Below are 21880 nucleotides of genomic sequence, written 5' to 3' on the forward strand. Positions count from 1 at the left end.
AGAAACACAGGAACAACAACCCACACCTCTACTTCACTGTGTACAAGTAGAGGTTGTAGCCTTTCAGACTTTGACCAAATAAAGAGCAATATTCTACAAAGTTATACCGTGCACTACCCTTTGAATCTGACGTATAAACACTGCAGTGATCTCTAAGTATACACATCTCTTGAAGAAACATGCATACAAATTAGGCTTTGGTGTGATTCTGTGATGTAGATGTGATCATGTCAGCTTGTAATGCTGAAGACCATGGTACTGGTCTTCAGTACTCATTAACAGTAGGTGTCCGAGTGCCAAGTGCCAACTGTTTCCACTGTGTGTGTGTGTGTGTGTGTGTGTGTATATAGAAACAACTGTGTCTTGGCACCTGTCTCCCTCAATCCAGGGACAGAGGAAGTCTGAACTGCATGGACAGCTTGGATGACAACGTTGAATCACTTGACAGAACCTCAACCCCCGCCCCTTGTGCACATGATGTGACATGACACACACACGCACATGTATATATGAAATATAACATGACGCCGTGTGCAGTCAGCATGGGGAGAGCATGCAACGTACATGCATGTCACTACAGGCGGAGAGCCCAGCAGCAGTCGCTACCTCATGCCTGCACGTAGCTCCCTGCCACCTCCCCCGATCCTGACACCCCCCTGAGGGCCCAAAGGAACCCAAGACCAGAGAGCAGGACGTGCTAGAACAGAGCCAGAGAACAGCTCTCATCCTCAGGCTGTCTCTCAGCTTAAGTAGCACAGACACGCCCACCATATGCTAAGAGCAGCCTACCAAACATCAACTGTATAAACATTAAATGCTACAGCAAGAGTGTTGCAGTTCAGTAATCCTTGTACGCGAGTAAAATTCAGCAAGCCCCTCTTTGTATTGTCTCCGCTCCAGCAACATGAGGACAAAATGTTGCATAATCAGTGAGGTAAGCCATTAGCATGATTTCTTAGAAAACAATTAGAGACACTAGAGGCACTAAGAGTTAAAAAAGTGAAAGGAGCGGAGCTGCAGAGGCGAGCCCTGCTGTAAGCTTGATGCCCTGCCAACTATCTGACAAGGCCTCACCTGGGCCAAGACAGCCAACCAAAACAGGCCATGCCATTAACAGAAAACCAATTACAGCTTCATCAAACCCAAATTAACTAATGAAAATAAAATCATTCACAATCCATCTCGTTTTACTAGTTCTAATCATGCAGATCTCAACATGTGCACCGAGTTGTTTATACAAAGAAGCTCTGCTAAAGCAGTGAACTTACCGGCAGCATTGCAGGGTAGTACAGCCCCATCATTGTCTGATCTAGAGGAACAACTGCTGCTGACCAGCTCTCCACTTTCCCGTTCCTTCTCCTCTCACCTTCCCTCTGTGTCTCTATTCCTCCTCCTGTTCCTCCTCTCTTCTGTCTGCGCTCTAAGACCATGAGCCGACGATGGCTTCAGTCCACGTCTGTCTCACACATTCAAATTCTCCCTCGTTCACTCCCTCTTCCTCCTCCTTCCCTTCTTCGCCAGTGTCCCTTCTTCCACTTCTCCAGCACGCAAAGCCTCGTCTGCCTGTCACTCTCTTGCCTCTCTTTTTCCTCGTCTCCCCGGCCCCGCTAGCTCTGATCCCCCTTGGGCCTTTCTGTCTCTCTCCTCCTGACAGCCTGAGTCTCTTCTTGCCTCCTTTCTCTCTCTTTCTCTTTGCTCCGCGTCTGTCATTCACACACTCGCATTTACTCGTCCTGCTGCTCCCCCCTGCTTCCTCTTGTTCCCGCCCCTCTTTTGAAACTTTCCCTCCCTCTCTCAGCCTCAGTCCCTCCTATCCATCAAAGCATCCATCCTGCCATGTAGCCATCTAACCCTGTGTCTAGATGGGAGTCAGAAAGCTGCTGTTGCTGTCTCCTCAAACCCCCCTGGAGAGAGAAAAGGAACAGGAAGGAAGAGGAAGATGCTGTCTTCTATCCACGCACTGGCAGCCTGTGAGCACAGAACACGAATGCGACCCCCACTGCATTGCAGCTTTTTTTTGATGATTTATTTATTGCGTGGCAGCCTGTCAGCTCCAAAAAGCAGCGGTAGGTAGGCCAGTTGGTAGACAGCTAGGTAGCTAGCTGCGTGGGTAGGCTCCTAGATCACCACCATCTCTCTGCTGCAGCTGCCTTCATCACACAGATGGAAAGTCTCACAAAACTGAGGGAGCGCCAGCCCCAGTTCCAGTATCTAAACCCTCAACCTGAGCAGGAATCTGTATCACGCTGCATTGCGCCTTCTCCTTCTGGCTCAGGCTCAGTTCCCTCACTTCCCACCACTGTATTGTTAGGAGGCGCTTAATTTGCAGAGATGAGAGTGCAGTTCCTTGCACCGCATTTTCATATGGGAGGGACTGAACTCTGCGGAAAAAAAGCCCTGATGCCAGGCTTTCAGACATCTGCTGAGTCTGGCTAGAACTGGGTCCAGAGGGATGGAGGGATGGGAGGGAGGGCAAGATAAGTGATTGGAGGCGGCCTGGGGGGAAAGAAAAGGGGCAAAAGAAGTGAGCTTGGCTGGAAAGGGGAGCAGAGACAGAGGGGCAGTGGGTGCGAGCAGCAGATAACGGGATAGAGAGATAAATGGATAAAGGGCCGGGTTGGGGGGGAAAAGCGAGGGATGACAGGATTAGGGCTGTAAGTGAGGAGGATGAGAGGATGAATAGGGGATGATCTGAGGATTAAGCACACAGACTGAACACAGTGATAAACACACACACACAGTCTCACATAAACACATGCACATTATGTACACAAAAATGGGCTGTGATCATATTCCTGCTACTGCACCTTGGCTGACACACACACATACACACTCAAACAAAAAGGCTATATCCATCGCACAGTAATCAGCTAATTCAAACAAAGGCCACTCCTTCAAACAGCACCATCTACAGATAATCAATATCTCAGCCTCAGCCTCTATAGGAATGATCCAGAACAGTTTCAGAAGAATTGCAATTAACCATGAGAAAGACATGCAGTTAGATCTGAATACAGTGTTCTTATCACTCAATGATAGAGAGATGCTTGGGTGTGTGGCCTTTTGCATTGTTTGTGTGTGTGTTGTTAACCCTGATCATTTCTGTGACCTAAACAGCAGGAGACTGACACGTATGGCCCTGCGGGTCACACACAAACACACACATTTACCCCTCACAGTGCACAGCAGCAGGGACCCACAGGAGCCTGTCACCGTTTAACACACTCATATTGACACAAGGTGGCCTACAGGCAGTTTAAACATGCATACATAACATCAGACAGGAGGCATTACCAAGACAAATGCACTGCAGCGATGAACAAGCCAATCCAGCTAAGCTTGGCTTGGCTGGCTCCATTTGCATGATAACCAGCAGCTAGTGCGCTGAAGACCGAACATGTGTGCTCAAGGGCAGAATAACTTAGCGGGGGACGAGTTTTTAATCATTTATAAAACAAACACAGTGGTGTGCTTTAGCTCTGGATTTAACAAGGTAGGATCAGACGTACCGGAGATCACCAGTGTCCTCTGCCCAGGTGTTTGTCTTACAAGCTGATAAACCTGTGCAGGAAAGGGCCGAAAGTAAGCCTGCTCTGACTGTGCAGTTGACTATTGTATGAATCTGTGCCCTGCAGGCAAGCCAGCTTAAATAACTCGCTTCCATTTCTGTTTCATCTCTGCTCCACTTCTCTGTCTCATCCCATCAATCCTTTTTCTGCCTGCGATCTCTCTCACAATCTTTATTTGTCGTTGTAAGGTTGAAACAGAAATAAGAAAGCGATGGAAAATCTGCATAACATTAACTTTGAAACCAGAAAGCCAAATTATCACACACTCTGAGAGCTGTGCTCCCAGGAAAGGAGATACCAAGGGTAAAGCAGGAGAGTGAAGCAACGTAGAGGAGAAGAAAAAAAAAGAATACACAGGAGGCCTATGAGAATCTCCCATGTTGTGATGTGGGGTGCGGGAGGAAGGGAAGGAGGGAGGCTGGGGTCGGACAGGCTTGCAGACCAACACTCCCCTCCTGTGGCACTGCCAGAGAGCTGCACATCCTAAACATGAGCTGGAAATGCACACGTGCACGCACACAAGAGGTGCACAAACACAAGCCTCTCAGATTGAGAGGCATTTCTCTCAAATGGGGCCTGCGCGAGCATACACACACACACATACACACATTCACACGCACACCAGTACTGAGCTGGTCTGAGCTGCTCTTCTGCTTGGAGGTAGATAAGAAAATAGTCACCTACCCTGCCACTACGCTGCACACATAAGGCACTCATTACTGAGAGCAATATGCATGGAGAGACACTTAGAATGAGAGAAAAGTACAGAGAGCGAGAAAGGCACAAAAAGAGAAACGCGTGAGAGGATGGGAGAGTATGGTTTTGTGGAACAGCGGGCGTGCAGAGCTCAGTTTAAAAGAAGACGATGGCATAATTTCTCTCTATGTTCTGAGGGTCAAGCATTTGAAAAAGAAGCTCAATCACTACCAGTTCCCCTTTCATCAATTCTTCTAACTGCCATCATTTATAGGCTTCCATAAGCTGCTGAGGATAAATGAGTGCGCCGCTGTAGAACCTCATAATTGTCTCAATGATGACGCCGTAACGCAACAAAGCCTATCCTGCTGTAGGGCTAGATAGACAGGAACACTAGGTTCCCTGAAGCTAAAAAGACTTGGACTACATCATGTAGATTATACTGTACGCAAAAACATCACATATACGGTATTTTAAAGGGAACCACTCGGTCAAGTCCATTCAATGAGAAGTGACATATTCTTTCGTTCTTGTTTGATTTTCTCCTTCTTTCACATAACATTACACTGAGTGAGCCTTTGAACCAAAACTAGCACATCTCCAGTGTGTCAAGGATTCTGTGTTATATTATTTTTTTAAATTCATTGTTCCAGAGATTTGCAAGCAGTCTCTAATCTCTTACCTGACTGTGAGGTGGGTATCCATGGAAACCGGGGTTTAAAGGCTCATTGTTCTGCAAGAGACAACAGGAGGGAAGAGAGCAGTGTGAGTGGCTGGGCTTTTGAAAAATTGAGTGGATGCGGCATGACAGTCCAAAAACTTTTACACTGCGGCTGAAATGCACTCTGAGACACACATCTCCACTAAGACAAACTAACAGGGAGAAAAATGATAAAGCCAGAGGTCTGAATAACTGAATCTTTTACAATATACTGTAGTGTTTCTATCAGCAGGGAAGCACAGATTCTGAAATTCTAAGCGGATGCATATTACTTCTTTTTTTGTTGTAGTTTTTATGCCAGGAAGACAAAGATATCATCATTACAAAAAATAACTTAACAGTCTAGGCAACACTTATAACACTATAATAATCATTATTAATAAATGATAAAAATGTAGTTATGCAAAATAATGTTTAAAGATGAGCTACACAGTATGTATCTAAAGTGCAACATGTAAGCATTTCGGTTGAAAAAAAATGTAAAAAATAATTAAAACTCTTAACAGAAAATGAAAGTGTGTAGCTTTGAAGTCTTGACATCTGTCTATTGCAGAGATGTTCACTGAAGTTAGCTTGCTAACCAGCTAGCCTCAGCTTGTCCAATACAAAGCTACTGTGCTAGCGATATGAACAGAACACTCCACTGGTGTTCTGAGCTCCCAGTCCAGGATGCACGGCTAACCAAGCTAACTAGCCAACAGCAGCTACAGTTAGCAGCGGTCAGTGGTTACTCTAGTGATACGCTGCCCCCTTTTTGCTTGGAGTATAAATTACACAGCTTTCCAATTCGAACATATTGCACCTTTAACCATTTACAGTATTAGAAACATCAATTGCAACATCACAACAATCAAGCACAACATATGGTTTATGAAGCATTTTATTGTTTGCTAGTCAATTAATACTTTATCAATTAATCATAATTCTAAGATTTCTTCAGTACACAAGATTTTATATATATATATATATATATATATATATATATATATATATATATATATATATATATATATATATATATATATATATATATAGTGTGTGTGTGTGTGTGTGTGTGTGTGTGTGTGTGTGTGTGTGTGTGTGTGTGTGTATAAAAATCTTTCTAGTGAAAATGTTTTTTTTGTTAATTATACTAGCTGCTGCTTTGTTAACTACCTTCTTAATGAAAATAATTTATCAGCACTTAAATAGCCTTGGACAAACTGATGGCAGGGTTGTCACGAGCTAGTAGCTCATGAATGTACCAGTGTAAAATTGATGTGACACGACAGAATAACAGCGATCTTATTTGCCGATAGCTGAGAGTGGAAAACAAGATTAATATCGGCTGATGCAAATGTTCAGTTGATAAATCAATGAAGCTAGCTAAAGCACAACTCACTATCATTCAAAGGATTTTTAAAGTAGGACAAAAGACACTTCCCCAGTGAGTGATTTCAGTTAACAGTTAACAGCAACAGTCTGTGTGGATGCCATGACTGGTGAACCATCACTGCAGAGTTTTCATATCCAGCTGTACCAGCCAATCACAATCCACAAGCAGAGGGTGAGCCCCCCATCCCTCATCGACCCTGCCCCAGAAACCAGTGTTGTGGTTAATTGCTCTGTAATTACTTTTAATTAGATTATTTCTGTCTCTCCTCCTCTCTTTTCTTTCTGACTATTATTTTCGCCTCCAGAGTGTCGTTTTGTCCCGGCTAGAGCAGCCATTGTTTGCTGCAGAGCTAGGTGAGAACGGGGGGGGGGCAGAGATGGGGGAGGCAGGAGGAGGACTGGAACAATGGGGAAAGTTAACCGAACGCTGATATTTTGACAGCAGTGAGAGATGACACCGGCACAGTCGAGCCTGCTGGCATGCCTCGCAGAGAAAACATGATTGCATAGTGAGACTCATGCCGAGGCTTGAGTCTCACTAGGCGTAGAGGGGAGTGAGGGGAGGACAGAGGGAGAACGTCTGAGGATGGGGAGAGAGAGAAAGAAAGATGTGTGTGTGCATGTTTAAGTACGTGCCGTGGGATGGGGTGCTAGTCTTCAGAACTGCTGATGTTTTCATTACATTTAATCTGCCGGAGCGAGGAGCAGACAAAATGTTTCAAATCCATGTGCTGCCCGTTGGCCTGAATGCACCCGTCCATTCAGCAAACAGCTTGAGAGTGGGCCGTTCTATGCTATACTGAGATGAGGAGGGCAGATTTGGCTTCTGAAGAGTGTCTACAGAGAGTTAACCTCCTGGCCCTCGACCTCAAGCTGCCTCCAGCAGAAGTCACTTCCTAACAGCATTCATACAGCCAATCAAGGGCAAGCGCCTGAGACAAGAAGAACAGCCAATCGAAGTTGGATTTGAGGAGGATTATGTGGAGTGGGCTGTTATATATATTTTTTAATTATTATTATCTATTAATCTGCAGATTATCTTCACAATTAATCAATTAATTGTTGAGTCTATGAGATGAAAAAAAAAATTCTCCGCACAATTTTCCCAGGGCCCAAAGTGAGTTATTGAGATTTTCTTCTTTGGCCCAACCAAAAGTCCAAATCCCAAAAACGCTTTGCTTACAACTCAACAAAATATACAGTATTACAAAGGTCTAGTCCTTTTTCAGACATTTGAATATGAAATTGTGATTGTGACATATTACATATTATAGCCCATTACAAGTTAGAACCAGCAAATGTTTGATAAGTGATTAATTAGTAATGATTTTTCAAGCAAAAATATCAAAGACGGCATTCATTTCTTTCAATTGTCTCATTGTTCAAATTCTGAGGCAGTGCAGCTCTGTGAGAGTAGGACTTGGAGATATGTTGGCTAAGACCAAAAACAGATGTTATAAGGATGTAGGGGTGAATGAAGTGGGAGAAGAAGTGTCTAGACGGAGCAGGAGGAACGAGAGAGGAACGAGAGAATGTTGCCAAAAATGGAGCACATGTAAAGAATAGGCAAGAATGAGAAAAAAACATTTTTCTTTTGATGCCGCAGGCAGTAAACTCTGACTCTGTGTGTGTTTGTGTCCAGACTCGGGGCCCGTCCTCCCTTTTCCCTGTCTAAAACAGCTCTTTCTTTGTCTCCACTCTCCACTTCCTGTTTCATCTGGAACCAATTTCCCCCTCGTGCCTCGTCCCCAGGGGGAACACTCTCCTTGGTGCGCCACATTTACAGGGGAATGGACAGACTTATATTCAGCCAAGTACTGAGTGTGTTAAAGGCTGCCGGTGCTCACCACCGCACATATAGAAATGCAGTAACACGTGGGGTGTTCAGAGCAGAATCTCAAGTCCACAAAGCCTTGGGCAATGTCAGCCAGAATGAGAAAACTTCCTATTTTTAAGAAAAAGAGATGCATGTTGGGAGTTACCAACACTGCACTGCATTTCAAATAGGACTGAGCTGACGTTCTAGCTTCAGTGCACCAAACACTAAAGCTTGTATCTGATCACTGTTGGTGCTGCATCCACTGTTGGTGGGCCATCAAAGCAGTTGAGAAAATGTGATAATTTAGCAGCATTACTACGAAACACATACAATTAAAGGTGATTAAATGTTGAGAATTGGTGTTTTTATCACATTTGCAGTCAAGTGCGGATGACGGCGCTGCACTAGGCTACAAAAACAGGGAGGATAAATTGGAACAGTGAAATGTAAATTATACACCAACCTTCAAATTATAGTGTGACTGTTGGTTCTACAGTGGACAGAGTGGAAAGAAGAAAGGGGGAGGAGGAGGAGGAGTTTACACAGAAGAACAGGAGGAGGGAGTGAGGGTAGAGTTTAGCAACATCTGGAATCAATCTGTCTGCAAGCGGAGGGGGGAGCAGGGTGGATGGATTTGAGGGGGGAGGGACGGAGGAGAGAGAAAGAAAGAGAAAAGAAAGAACAGATGAGATGAAAAATAAGGCCAGAGACAGACACACACACAGGAGGAGAAGGAGGAATGTGGGGAATAAGACAGCCAAAGCCAAGAAAGGAGGGAGAAATATAAAGCAGTGAAACATTTGAGAAATGGAGACAATGAGTCATGAGTGAAGAATGCCATGTGATTTATATTTTCTTAAGGGGTGGGGGAGGGGATTTGGGGTCTGAACTTGATACCTAGTCTTCAGACACTCCTGTTTACCCACACTCACTCTAATGTATACACAGACACACACACAGTCCCTCTGCGACATGGCTTTGCTTTTAAGTATCTTACATGCCTTGCCTATCTTTAAAAAAGTATGCAAAAGGCACCCGCTCTCATGCCTGCCATACTTTTTTTTAAATAAATAAATATACAGAATCGGGACACGCCAGGCTGCACTAAGGCTGTCCAGGTTCAAAGCTCAGATTTCACACTGCACTTTCGCAAGTTTCCATTAAGTTAATTCCATATAGTTTGTGACTGAGGCGGAGCCTTTGAAGGCGCCGGCCGGCTGGCTCACTGTGAGGGCTTCAGACTGCACTGGCAGGGATCAGCAAAAGCACAGAAAAGCAGTCACACACACATAAACACACACTCCCTCTCCCTGTCTCTCTGTGTCCCCCTCTCTGACTCCGCGGAGGGCAAAACTAGAGGGCGTCTCTCTTGTTTATTTTCTCTCTCTTCGACTTGCTATTTTAGGAGAGGGAAAGAAGTTGGGGAGTTGCTGGAGCAAATGGGTAAGAGCAGGGGAAGAAAAAGGAGCAGCAGTGGTGAGGGAAGGCAAAAATGACATGAGGTCAACAGATGGTGAGAGGGGAGGGAGACACGGGGAGGGGGGAGCGGGGCAATTAAGGGGGCTGCTGCAGGCATCCAGTGAGCCCTATCAGAACAGCCTGAGGAGGTGGTCTGCTCAGGATGTTTGGCTTCATTATGGGCCCAATCATAACACCAAATGTACAAAAAATCCCACCTGCTCCCAGCAACACACCTTAAAGCCTCAAATCTTGACACTTTTGACAAAAACACAAATCATCAAAGAAGACCAGAGAGAGTCATGCCTTTCACCTCAACAAGAAGTTGAGATAGCGAACTTCAACAACAGTCGAATTGGATTTTACAGCCTCACAAACAACACAAGATCTGAGACATGGAAAACCAATCATTCATCCAGTGCTGTCTGCAGGATTCTCTTGGCAATCTCTGGCCCAATATAACCAGCAACCTCAAAACTCAATGAAGTCAACAAATCATAACCCAGAGGCAAAGACGGGAGAAGAACAAAGCACACCCAAAGAAGATCAAACAGAGCCAACATAAGCCTCTTTCACACATGCACTGTCTGCTGCCCTGAAATTGTCCGAACGTTAGCCGGAGGAGCTGTATATTGGAGAGCAAATGCCCAAATCAGTTGGCCCGGACATTAAACGGACTGTACACTGCCAGCTCCCAAAATCTGTGTAATGTCCATCTGAGCCCATGTGTGAAAAGAGGTCACTGTCTTGCTTCGTACTTGCTTATTCCATTCTTTCACCAACATAGCGAATATGTTCAAATACACGTAGCACTGATATCACCTCAAATACAGTCATTATTACAGATCAGTCCCCCTAAACCAAAGTGTCCAATGGCTGAGAACTACAGTTGTTTTGATACGGAAACAAGTATCAGAAATACCTTGGATACTTCCTGAAATGCTGGAATTTAATCAGTGTGTACACAAGTCTGTGCTTCAATCCAATCCCACATAATCTAATTACTGGAAAAAGGATCCTGCTACTTACCGTGTAATGTCTCGAACATCTGTAAGCAACTTAACAGATTTTTTTCTACACAAGTATCCAATATCATTAAAATGGCAAGCGAATTGTGATACTTTAAACATAACATAACAACCATACGGGGCTATTAGTATAAAGCTGTTGGACAATTTTGATGTGAAGACAGACAAAGAAAACCAAAAGGACAGGCAGAAAGTCAAGATATATTGCAGTGTTTCCCCAAAGACTGAAGGCTTTTAGACCAAAATGTGCCCCCAAAATGGGGCCATTACAGCTATCCTTTATTCATTTTTTTAAAAAAAATTTTGGTATAGTTTATGTGCTTTCTAAAAGAGTAGGAGTCTGAGACACCTCTAATATGTACATAATACAAGTTATCATTTGCAATCCGACAGGAACCAAACATGTGTCTCTGGGGCATTTTTTGGGTGGATTTATTGAAGACTGATTCCTCTCCTCCGACTGTGTGGCCCACTAATAACAGAGCAGTCAGAGATATACAGGTGCTGATGTCTGTGGGACTCTGCATAGCTACAAATGTTAAGAATGTGAAGACAATTTCTTTGGTTAATGATTGTAATACATACACAACATTGCTGTGTTCCTAATGACACATCCATCATGTGGTGGCACCACTGAAATGTCAAAGGGCCATATCATATGCTGACTCAATCCATATGCCATATGCATCTACACCGTAATCATTGTACATCATGATGGAAAAGTACAATTCTATCTTATGATGCATTCAGTTTAGTTCGTATGCATTCGTGTAGCTTTTCCATTCCCCGCTTATGCTCTCATCGTACTGCTGTTTTTATTGCAATCTTCGTCTGCAGAAATTTAATGTGGATGAGTACATTTAAAAGGTTGGCTTAGGCAAAATGAAATATTAGAAATACAAACATTACAACTGCAATCATGAGCTGCAGAGTTCACTGCTCCTCATACTCAGCCAGACTAATTAATGTGCCTGTTTCAGATTCTGCAGCAGATACTTTTGATCACAAGCCCTTTGTGGAATAAATATCTTTTACAGTGAGGGAAAATATCCTTGATGTTAAACTTCAATGCCAGTAATCTATCCATCATAAATAGAAATTCTGGCAACATGTTTTACTTATTTTTATCAATTATTTCAGTTTAGTTTTTTTTTTTTTAATAAATGTTTTAAAAGTGAGAAGCTGTCTCTCCTTTAAGGCCCTGTAACTTGCAGCAATATTCTGCAAGGCTGCTGCATTGTTTTCTGTCAGATGTAATTATTTCAGGTTGTAACTTACTGCACCAAGAGCATGCATTATGTTACAGTGTCGAATGAAAGAAAGGAGAACACATGTCTATGCAGGGTTTTCATGTGGGATTACTTGATAATGTGTCACATCAGTACTCAGTATCTACTACTTAAATTTGGACTCTGCATTAGACATGGCTGATCTCAAAGACGACAAAACATCACACACAACTAATTGGATATTTTACGATTCCATTATCCATGACACTGTGGCAGCTGTGACAATGCTGCTGCATCCCAGTTGACCCCATATAAGGGAAACACTGAATTGACATTTCACTCTGTGTGGCTGGAGATGTGAACACATATGACAGTTTGGGGGCAGCCTGGGGGAGAAGGCATGTAGGGTGGGGGTGGGGGGAGTAGTGACATGATGACCATAAAGGGAAAGTTAACATGCAAGTGTCATGTTAAGGAGCTGAATCCAGCATGCCTTACAACAGTCGAGAGAGAGATCGAGAGATCAAGAGAGAGAGAGAGAAAGAGAAAGAGAGAGAGAGAGAGAGAGAGAGAGAGAGAGAGAGAGAGAGAGAGAGAGATCTTTTCAATGTCCTTTTTTATGAATGGTACCTTTCCTTATTCAAACTGATTATTTCTTTGTGCTATTGCAATTTGGCTGCTGCACTTGTGCCAATAAAGCAGTGAATTGAAATGGTTACACACACATACGCAGAGAAAGAGAGAGAGAAAAAGAGAAAATATGAGTTGAGCAATTCTGTCTGGGGAATTTTTAGCTTATCGTGGCTAGTTCAAAAGTCAAGGGTGACTCCAGTACTGTGCTGCAGCTCAAAGTTTAACGGCAATCATTAAACAGCAGTGGAGAGCATAACGTCTGACAAGCTCGGCTTGAGTACGACCCTCTGTAGCAAATATTAACACACATGAATACAGGCTTAACACACAAGCTGGCCCACACCCTCTGCCTCGCTGTAATACTGTTTCCTATTTGTGGATATTTCTTATTTTCTCTGAATAATTCAGGCTTATGTCTTTTGTATGACATTAGCATCTTTTAAGCCACAGTTAAACATCAGATATCTGGAAGCATGCAAATTACTATTGCAACCACTATGAGTAGTAAGTAAAAGCAGCAAGAGTACATTATCTGGCTATGTCCCAGTCACTGATCAGACACAAGAAGCCATGATAATTTTAAACTGAAAATTAACCTATTAATTATAAAAGTGCATCATTCAAGTCTATAAAATAGCAAAAGATAACAGCAAATGGCCCTCAAAAAGACAAAACAAATGTATTTTGTTGTAGTGTATATGATAGTTTCTTATTATTTATAAAAGATGTGTCCAGTCAATGTTGGAAATGTTTCCTTAACAAACGACTTTAGTAATAATCCCATTACCAATACGGCACAAAAAAGTATTGCCATGTAAAGAGCTAGTGGAGTAATGGCGTCCTGAGCTGAGAATGAAGTCACACTCCCTCTGTATGTCTTGTAATTTGAGCTTTGCGTGCATGTTAGTGCATCCCGCCTTGTGAAACAGGTGGCACGGTTTTCATAAAAGAGACTAAGCGAGCGATCTCACTCATAACATAAAATGAGACAGTTTGAAGAATTCCACTGAAGGCATTCAAAAAATAAAACCTTTACATATGAGCTACACAAGAAATATTTTAAACAAGGTTAGAGGTAGCTAGCATTAGCAGTATGGCTAGCAAGCAGAGAAATAGCTCCTAACTAAGCTGAATATGTCACATGTAGGGCCGGAATAACCTGGTGAATTAAGGATGTCTTTAATGCAACTCTTATTTCACACAGTTGATGACTGTTGGAACTTTGGAAAGACTTACCAAGACAGTTTTGGTAAGTTTGAAAATTTCTGCAAGTTAAAATTACTGTTTTTATCAGTAGAGCTTGGTGGCTTGGGGGAGAGCAATGTGGCGGATGTTTCTTGTAGGTGTGGCCTGACACGCCCGTTTGTTTTGGTCTGGTGGTGCTCTAGTGCAACATCTAGTGGAAGTAGATGTCACATATAGAGCCTTTAATTCCTGTTTTAAAGGCAACTGTACAGGAGATGACTGTTGGCAGCAATATATTCTCATTAGCATCCTATATGACTGGCTAAATTCCTCCTTAGGCCCCTGGGCAAACGAGAAAGTTAACACAAGTTCACAGATTTTACAGAAACAAGACACAACATAATGAATGTGCTGAACATGGTAATAACCTATCTCAGTGATCTGTCCATTCATATCAACCCACCCCTCGTCTGACCCCCTCCCTTTGCTCTGGCCCGTTAAAGCGATCACTCTGGTTAATGCTCCCTCCTAAATGAGCTTTGATCTCGTTAGCGCGACACAAAGCCTCTTTACTGCCAATGATAGGACAAATCGGCTCTCTGAAACACAGAGACAGGCGGGCCGATAGAGAGTTAGAAACTGTACTCCTGCTGCATATGAGTGGACCACAGCACTGCCTCAAGGGGATGCATCAATAGTACCGACAGGGAGCGTGGCAGGAAAATATTTTGGAAAAAGATCGAAGAGGGACGATACATGAAAGGAATAAGGAGAAAAACAAATACGAGCAGAAAACAAGAGGAAAATGCAGATGTGAGGCTAGGTGAAAAAAAAAGGTGATGGATGTTGCGTACATTTGAGTGATGGGGAAGCTGAGGAAGGGAGAGATAATCAAAGATGGCAGGGGGAGAAAGATGGGACAGCCGAGAGAACGAGGGAGAGGGGAGGGGGAGGGGTGGTTCAACTCACTGGCACACTGGAAGCCTGTGAACCAGGAGTCAATTAGCAATCTGGAAATATGCTTGGGGGAGACAGGAGGGGGGAGAAATCAGAGGACAGCTAGAGGGGAGCAGGAGGGGGGGCAGAAGGGGTCTGCAGTTTGTATGATGCAGAGCGGGGGAGGAGAGCAGGAGCAACAAAAGGGAGAGGAGGCTGCACTCTCATTTATTATTACAGTCCTGATTTACAGTCAGCCTGGAAGGTCAGCAATCCACTACCTCCAGCTCTCAATGGGAGTGCTATGGTAATTGCTGGGTGCATTTAGTTATAGGAGCATCCACCGAACTCATCCTCCCCATCCTGAGCACGCACTCAGCCACAGCCAGCCACCAACGTGCAACCACCACGATTGACTTTAACCCTCTGTGTCTTTTTTTATTTACCCATTTCATTCAAGTGTTACGAATCTTTATTCACAGCCAACCTTCCCGCGTATCTCTCCACCCAAATGATGATGCCATTGCTGCCATCCATCACTTTCCTCTCATCCTGTATCATGATCCCCGGTGGATGCAAACTAATGGCTCTGATTTGCTTGCTGCCGCCTTCTCCTTTCCTTCATCCTTTCCTTTCATGTCTCCCAACATCTATCCATCCAGATTTCAATTCCATTCAAGATACTTATAAATTTGGTCTAGTGAAACAGCTCTCGTTTTTGTCACAGAATCCAGACCTATCTGTAAAAAATGAGACACCTATTTCAGATCGCACTGAAGGTCGAGCTGGGGACTAATTTTTCAGGTTCTGAACCAACATTTTTTTGCTCAAATGCCCCAAGCAGTTCAGAATTTGCTGCACCAACCTGAACATGTTGGTGGGAAAGTTTCCTTTTTCTCTTGTAATACACCCAAACATTGCATCCATTGGAGCTGCAAGGGTTAACTGATTAGTTGATACTATAAATGGCCAACTATTTTGGTAGCTGATTTGAGCAGCTGTTTTTTTTAAGAAAAAGCTTCTTTAATTTGAATGGTTTCTGGTTTCTCTCCTTCACCATGACAGTGAATTGAATATCATTGGATTGTGGTCACAACAAGACAATTGAGGACGTAATCTGATCTTCGGGAAACAGTGATCAATATCTTTCAGTATTTTCTGACATTTTTTAAACCAGACAACTCATCAAAAAAATAATTAGCAAAATAATCGATAATGGTGTGCATTCAAATCCCACTCTTTATTTCTCTGTCCCCATCTCCCTATCCTCTTTCAATGTGCATCAACTGATCCCTGTCTACTTCATCTTCGATCCATCAACTCACCCACCCTCCCCATCTCCACTCCACTCTCCCACTGTCCAGCGATCAATACAACTGATGGGCAGTGAGAATCCTCACCATGCCATGTCGCTCATTGTCACATCATCTTTGCCGGCGGCAATAACCTTTCCCCATCATCAGCATCCATCCTCTGCAAGAGCATCAACGGCGCTACACAGGACCCATTTGTCATTGCAGCAGGCCAGCCGCACAGCCAATTAAAGTATTTTACCAGTTCCCCAGGATTCAATTACCTGCAGATGACCTCAAACCTTGCCCGCCTGCTCTTCGACCGCTGTTAGTGCTGTTTCCCTGCACTTAAAACACCAGGCGTCAGCTAAAATTCTCTTGTGTGCTGTTGCACTGTGGACACTTCATATGTTTGTAGGTAGGAGAATGATGTGCTCATGAGAGAGAGGACTAAATATTAATAGATCTGAGGAGAGGTGCCTCGTGAGTGCCCCGGTTTACTGTAATGTACGCAGATTAGTCCTTCAGAGGCAGGAATGGTCGCTGTGCTTTGCTGCCTCAGCAATCGAGTCATGAAAGCAGGGAAGACCTGTGTTATGGAGGGCCCCCTTGAGCCCCCTCGCTCCTTCAGCCAACACCAAAAGGCTCTGTTCTTTGTCTTTGGCTGTGGTGACCCCTCCCCCAATCCCTGTCTGCCTCTCTCTTTTAACACCTAGCGACAATCGGGGGGGCACAGAGCCATTGATGGCACATGCGGTGTGTATCAGGATTTGATGTGATGACTCACTGCAAATTATCGTCGCGCTTGATTTCATCCATGTGCATAAAAAATAATAACACACACGGTGTGCCTAGCAACGTGCATGAAAGCACTGGTTTACTTTCCATGAGCCAGGCACGATGAATGGGTCTGATCTTTGCTGTGCTGCTGTCTGTCATAGCAATGGAGCCTGTATCATATTACCTTTGTCTGGCTTGGTCATGCTCCCTCACTGAGCAGCTCCAGGAGCACAGCTACAGTATTTCAACAGAGACACATTTCACTATCGTCACACTGTTGTGTAATTCAGAAACCCTTCATTTCATTTTTGATTAAAGGCTTTTCTATTTGCTGCAATGATGCATGATTATGTTGTTGATGAGAGAGGGAGAGAGAGAGAGAGAGAGAGAGAGAGAGAGAGGCCTATCAAAACATTATCATCACTCCCTGCTGATGCCTGGGAACAAAAGCTTTTACTGGAGGAGAAGAAGAAGAAGACGAAGAAGAAGGAGAAGAAGAGGAAGAAAGGGGGAGGGCTGATGTGACTTTGTTATAATGCTGCACACATGGAGACAAAACCATACAGATGTGAGGAAATTATAACACATACTGTATAATTAGTACGTGTGTGTTAGCGTTGCGCTCCTACCTGCCCAATGTCACCAACAACACTCCCGGTCCCGTCTATCCTCGGTCTCTTGCACTCCGCCCCGGCCAAGTCAGTCAGGGCAGCGGCTGCCTGAGCGTCGGGCTCCGGGTCTCCTCGCTTCATCCCCCGGACAGCTGCTGGACCCCCGGCCGCGTTTGCGAGGGTTCCGGCTGCTGTATCAATGTCTCTTTCCCGGTCCATTATTCCCCGACTAACGGGTAGCATTATAGATGCAACGTCGGTCGACATTAACATTGGACGGCAGACAGTCACCACTCAAAAGTCTCTTCTCTACCTTTGCCTTCTCCTTGTGATTTGTCCACAGCTCGATATTCACAATGGATTAGGCTTTTCCCCAAAAAGCGAAGACGAATAATGTTGAGCCGATTTTCATCAATATAGGCAGCTTACAGCACTGTTTATTGTCTAACTTGGCGTTAGCTATTCGAGACTGAACATTATGACCGTGCCAGGATATAGGACAAAGCCAAGTACAATCCTTTTTTTCCTCCAAAAAGTAAAACGACGCGGAGCCGTGACCTATTTCAATAAAGATCAAACGTCCGACTCTTGGATGCCTGACGAGCTAATTAGCCCGCTAACATTAGCTAGCTTGCTAGCATTACATTCCGCTAGCTCTCGTTATAAATGTAGCTCGGGGAGCACACTCTCGCTGCCAATAATAGAAAATGTTGGAAATTAGCTAGGCGCAATACTTCTCCTTCAGCGGGAGCAGCCTCTCTCTCCTCTCGCCGTGAAACGTGTTTCTGCCTCGGAGCCCCTCTGTTGTTCCTCGCAGCCTTCCCCTTGATTCCCGTCCCTTCTTGTCACACCGTCCGTTTCCTCGCCGTGGTCTGCTCTGGATGTGTCTTGGCGTGCGGACTTGGCTGTCGACGAACACGATTTCCTCTGGTCTGAGTCCCAGTTGGTGTAACTCGTAGTGCGGAGGAGCTGATCCGCGGTCAGATTCGCCGACGTGCGCCGGGCACAGAGAGCGAGGACAGTGAGGTGAGGTGGGCTGGTCTGAGGTCTGCGTTTGCTCTGTCTCCTTCTCCTTCAATGCCCGACTCCACCACCACCACAGAGCTCCCCCTCCGCCTCCAGCCTCACTTATTTCACTTTAGTCAAATTAAAACGAAGATGCTGCTATTTCACTGCTTCTAATCACCTACAACTTAACATTTCAGAGCAATGAAACGCAATTAAAGAATCATGAAATATAAATGAAAATGTCCACAAATAAAAAATAAAAATAAAAAATATTACTATTACATTATTTATTGTGGGGGAAGATATTTAATCAGAGGAGAACCTTCACTTTGATTGAATAAACAGAATAAACAAACTGAACCCAGAGGACAACACCATTTTATACTGTTTCACTTTGTTTATATGTGGCGGACTCTGCCACCTTCCTAGAGCTGTAAACAGTGTTCTGGGGACCCTATTTTCCTCTGAGAGCAGCTTGTTTTTTCGGTTATGGAACAAATTAATTTTTATTTTTTATTTTTTTTCAAAAATACATGATCTGTTTCTTTTTTTTAGCATATTGCACATCCCATCCATAAAAAAACAAAACAAAACAAAACAAAACAAAACAAAAAAACAATGGCTTCCCATATTTGGAAATTGTAATTGCATGACAGTTATTCAATGAGAAATCTCAACATTCAGTTTGTATATTCAGGTATACTTATAATTTGTATGTGTATTTTTGGAGCATGGTCAAATAAACCGAGGGGAGAAAAAAGCCTCTTATATCCAAAAGTTTCAAGGAAATAAAAATACAAAATGAATCAAAGGAGCAGCGAGCTGACACTTGCAGTCTCCCAGTTGGATTATTTTTAAAGGAATGATATACACTGCAGTCACTTTTTCTAATGTTTTTGCGCCCCCTAGTGGGTCTTAAATGACAAGGCGTCTGATGGGGAGTGATAGTCCATCTTGAGAGCAAAAGAAATCACTGCTCTCTTGTGAAATTGTTGCCATATAATTCATACAAAAGCTGCACTAATCAAATATGGCTGCAGTTGTGTGGAAAGGTTTATAGCGGCGAAGCAGCAATAACTGAGAGATGGGGGGACACTTCAGAGGCAGAAATACTGTTTCAGACCCCCCCCCCCCCACACACACACACACACCTGTGTGATAAAAACCTGCACTGGCTCCTCACTTCACCTGACTGCCTTAGAACAGATGATTGCTGTCACTTTAGGCAGACTGCCAACGTGTAAATGTGTGTGTTTGTGTGAGGTGCTGAGATGCAGTGTATTGTGTGTGTATGTGTGTGTGTGTGTGTGTGTGTGCTTTTTTTCCCCCTCCCTCTGAGTCACTCACTCTATCAACCTCTGTCTCTCTCTGCTACCTCTCCCTGCGCCACCCACTGAACCTGCAATGATGGACGGCGTTGAGGTCACATCACTCCACACAGCCGCCTGTTTCACAGACAGTCTATGAGAGCCCACAGAAGCCATTACTCTGTCAGTACGGCCACAGACCTCACAGGTCACAAGAAGGTATTGGTTGTGAAAAACCACACCATGGTATCTGGAGGAATATCTGTATTTCAGTGGCACAAGTTGCCACATTGCACCCTTTCACTTTCATTTAGTGTGAACTGCTCCAGATTTCTAAGAAAACCTCAAACAGCCCCCAAAGTGTTTAATTTGCAGCAGACACAAACGGTTGCACAGGGGGCAGCATATCACCAGAGTGACTGCTCTCTGCTGCCAACTGTAGCTGCTGTTAGCTAGTTAGCTCAGTTAGCCATGCAGCTACCAGTCTGGACTGGGAGCTTACAATACAGAGGAAATGTTGGCGTTCAAGCTGCTAGCATAGGAGCTTTGGACCAGGACAGACTGGTGGCTGCATGCTAAACATGTTTCTCATCACAATACATAGAAGTCATAACATTAAAGCTTCCTTCCCATTCTGTTGATAATTTTAGTCAAAGCTGCTGTAAGTTTTATTTTATTTAAAATGAAATAAATTATTACAGTAACCACTGTTATAGGGTGTGTGGTCAGTAACCCATGTCCATTCTCCTGCTGCTTATGCAGTAATAGAGAAAATACATTGTGTGGTATCCCTGACCGCTTTATCAAATATAAATCAGGGATCCATAAAGAGACCGTCCTGCCTTCCTGCCTGCTCCCGAGCACAAAGAGAACAGGATCATCCTGTTCTGGTAGCTACACTGGCAATGGGAAGAACAGGGAACACTACCAATCCCAGCACTCCCAGTGACAGTTTATACCACAGTAGAGGCAAAGCAAAGAAAAGGACAGCTGCATTGAAATAAAGAAAGGAGTTGTGCAAGTGTTGGTTGCATGGGGAGAGGGGAGGAGTTTGCTAATGGCCAAAAAAAAAAGAAATGGACAGGAAGTCAGCCAAAACAATTATGTTTTCAACCAAAATTCTTTTACGTAACTGAGACAGAATATTTTAAATAAACTTTACTCTCATGAATGATATAAGGGCACTAAAACAGTAAACCTCACTGGGAATCGAATAGTTATAAAATACCCCAATTATCTTTTTTTGGCATTATAATGTGTAAGTTTTAAGTTGTTGTTTTTTTCTTCAAATTTTCACATCAGCACATTTTGGACAACATATTACCACACCAATATATCTGATATTATCAACCAACCAATACATTGGCACTAAAAACAAGGAATTTAAAGATGCAACCTTGGACCACAGGAAAGTGTTTCGGGTATATTCCAGCATGATCTAATAATTTACAGATGAAGGATTAATTGAGATTAGTTGAATGCCCTCCATGCAAGCTTGAAGAAGCCACATTTACACTATGTTTCTGTTTCTTTTGAGGTATGCCATTTTACTTCCCAGACACCTGGGTTATCTCAATTTATAAGATCTCTGTTTTACAAGCTAATTTAATGGTGTTATCATGTCTGTCCCCTCAGACATGATAACACCATTAGCTGTGGGGTCAAACATCTCTGATGATGTGTGTTCACTGAGTTTTCAGGGAACCACCGACACCTTCAAACCACTTTAATGAACTTGTGAAAATAGCCCTGTTTTGTGTTCACTGCACAAAAACAACAATGTGGACTGCACCTCCCAACTTTGATATATTAACACTTACAGGAGATATGTACTGCTGGAGTGTGCAAGCAAATAAGATTTTTCTGATTGTCTTTTTTCTTAATCATACATGTTAGATGTACTTTATTGTCCACTAGGGAAATTCATTTTGCTCAGTTCAGTCAAGACAGTAATATGCACAGTTAAAAAAAAGAACTCTAGTCTCATAATCACCACTCACTTTTTGCTCTTATTGTGTTTCTTTTGTGCACTATATGTATTGCTATGTATTTACATTGCAGGCGCATATCCCTCTGTCCCATCTGGACACTAGTGAGTTGCCACACTTTTATATTTTCGTTATAGTATCATGTAAATACAACACATTTCAAAGAATGATATGACTTGGATGTATAAGACCAACAAAGCCTTACAGTTAGTGACACAAACACTGCATGGGTGCCTTGCACCCTCT

General features: G+C 43.5%; 1 protein-coding gene across 5 annotated transcripts in view; it reads right to left on the minus strand.

The window, feature by feature from the left end:
• Positions 1–18447, minus strand: part of LOC119014460 (RNA binding protein fox-1 homolog 2-like) — a 50030-nt gene extending 31583 nt beyond the window's left edge. For 2 of the 5 annotated variants that reach the window (XR_005072973.1, XM_037089671.1), the window contains exons 1-2: positions 17350–18447; positions 4948–4998 (exon numbers count right to left, since the gene is read on the minus strand). Coding sequence is in view for 3 of the 5 variants with exons in the window: in XM_037089671.1 (XP_036945566.1) it covers positions 4948–4998; positions 17350–17604 (306 nt within the window). In the remaining 2 variants the exon portion in view is untranslated. Of the gene's footprint in view, positions 1–1268; positions 1775–4947; positions 4999–17349 lie in introns of those variants that run through there. The other 3 variants (XM_037089670.1, XM_037089672.1, XM_037089673.1) reach the window with 3 other exon arrangements.
• Between the last annotated feature and the right edge of the window lie 3433 nt (positions 18448–21880).

The sequence above is a fragment of the Acanthopagrus latus genome, chromosome 23 (assembly GCF_904848185.1).
Source record: "Acanthopagrus latus isolate v.2019 chromosome 23, fAcaLat1.1, whole genome shotgun sequence".
Taxonomy (NCBI): Eukaryota; Metazoa; Chordata; class Actinopteri; order Spariformes; family Sparidae; genus Acanthopagrus; species Acanthopagrus latus.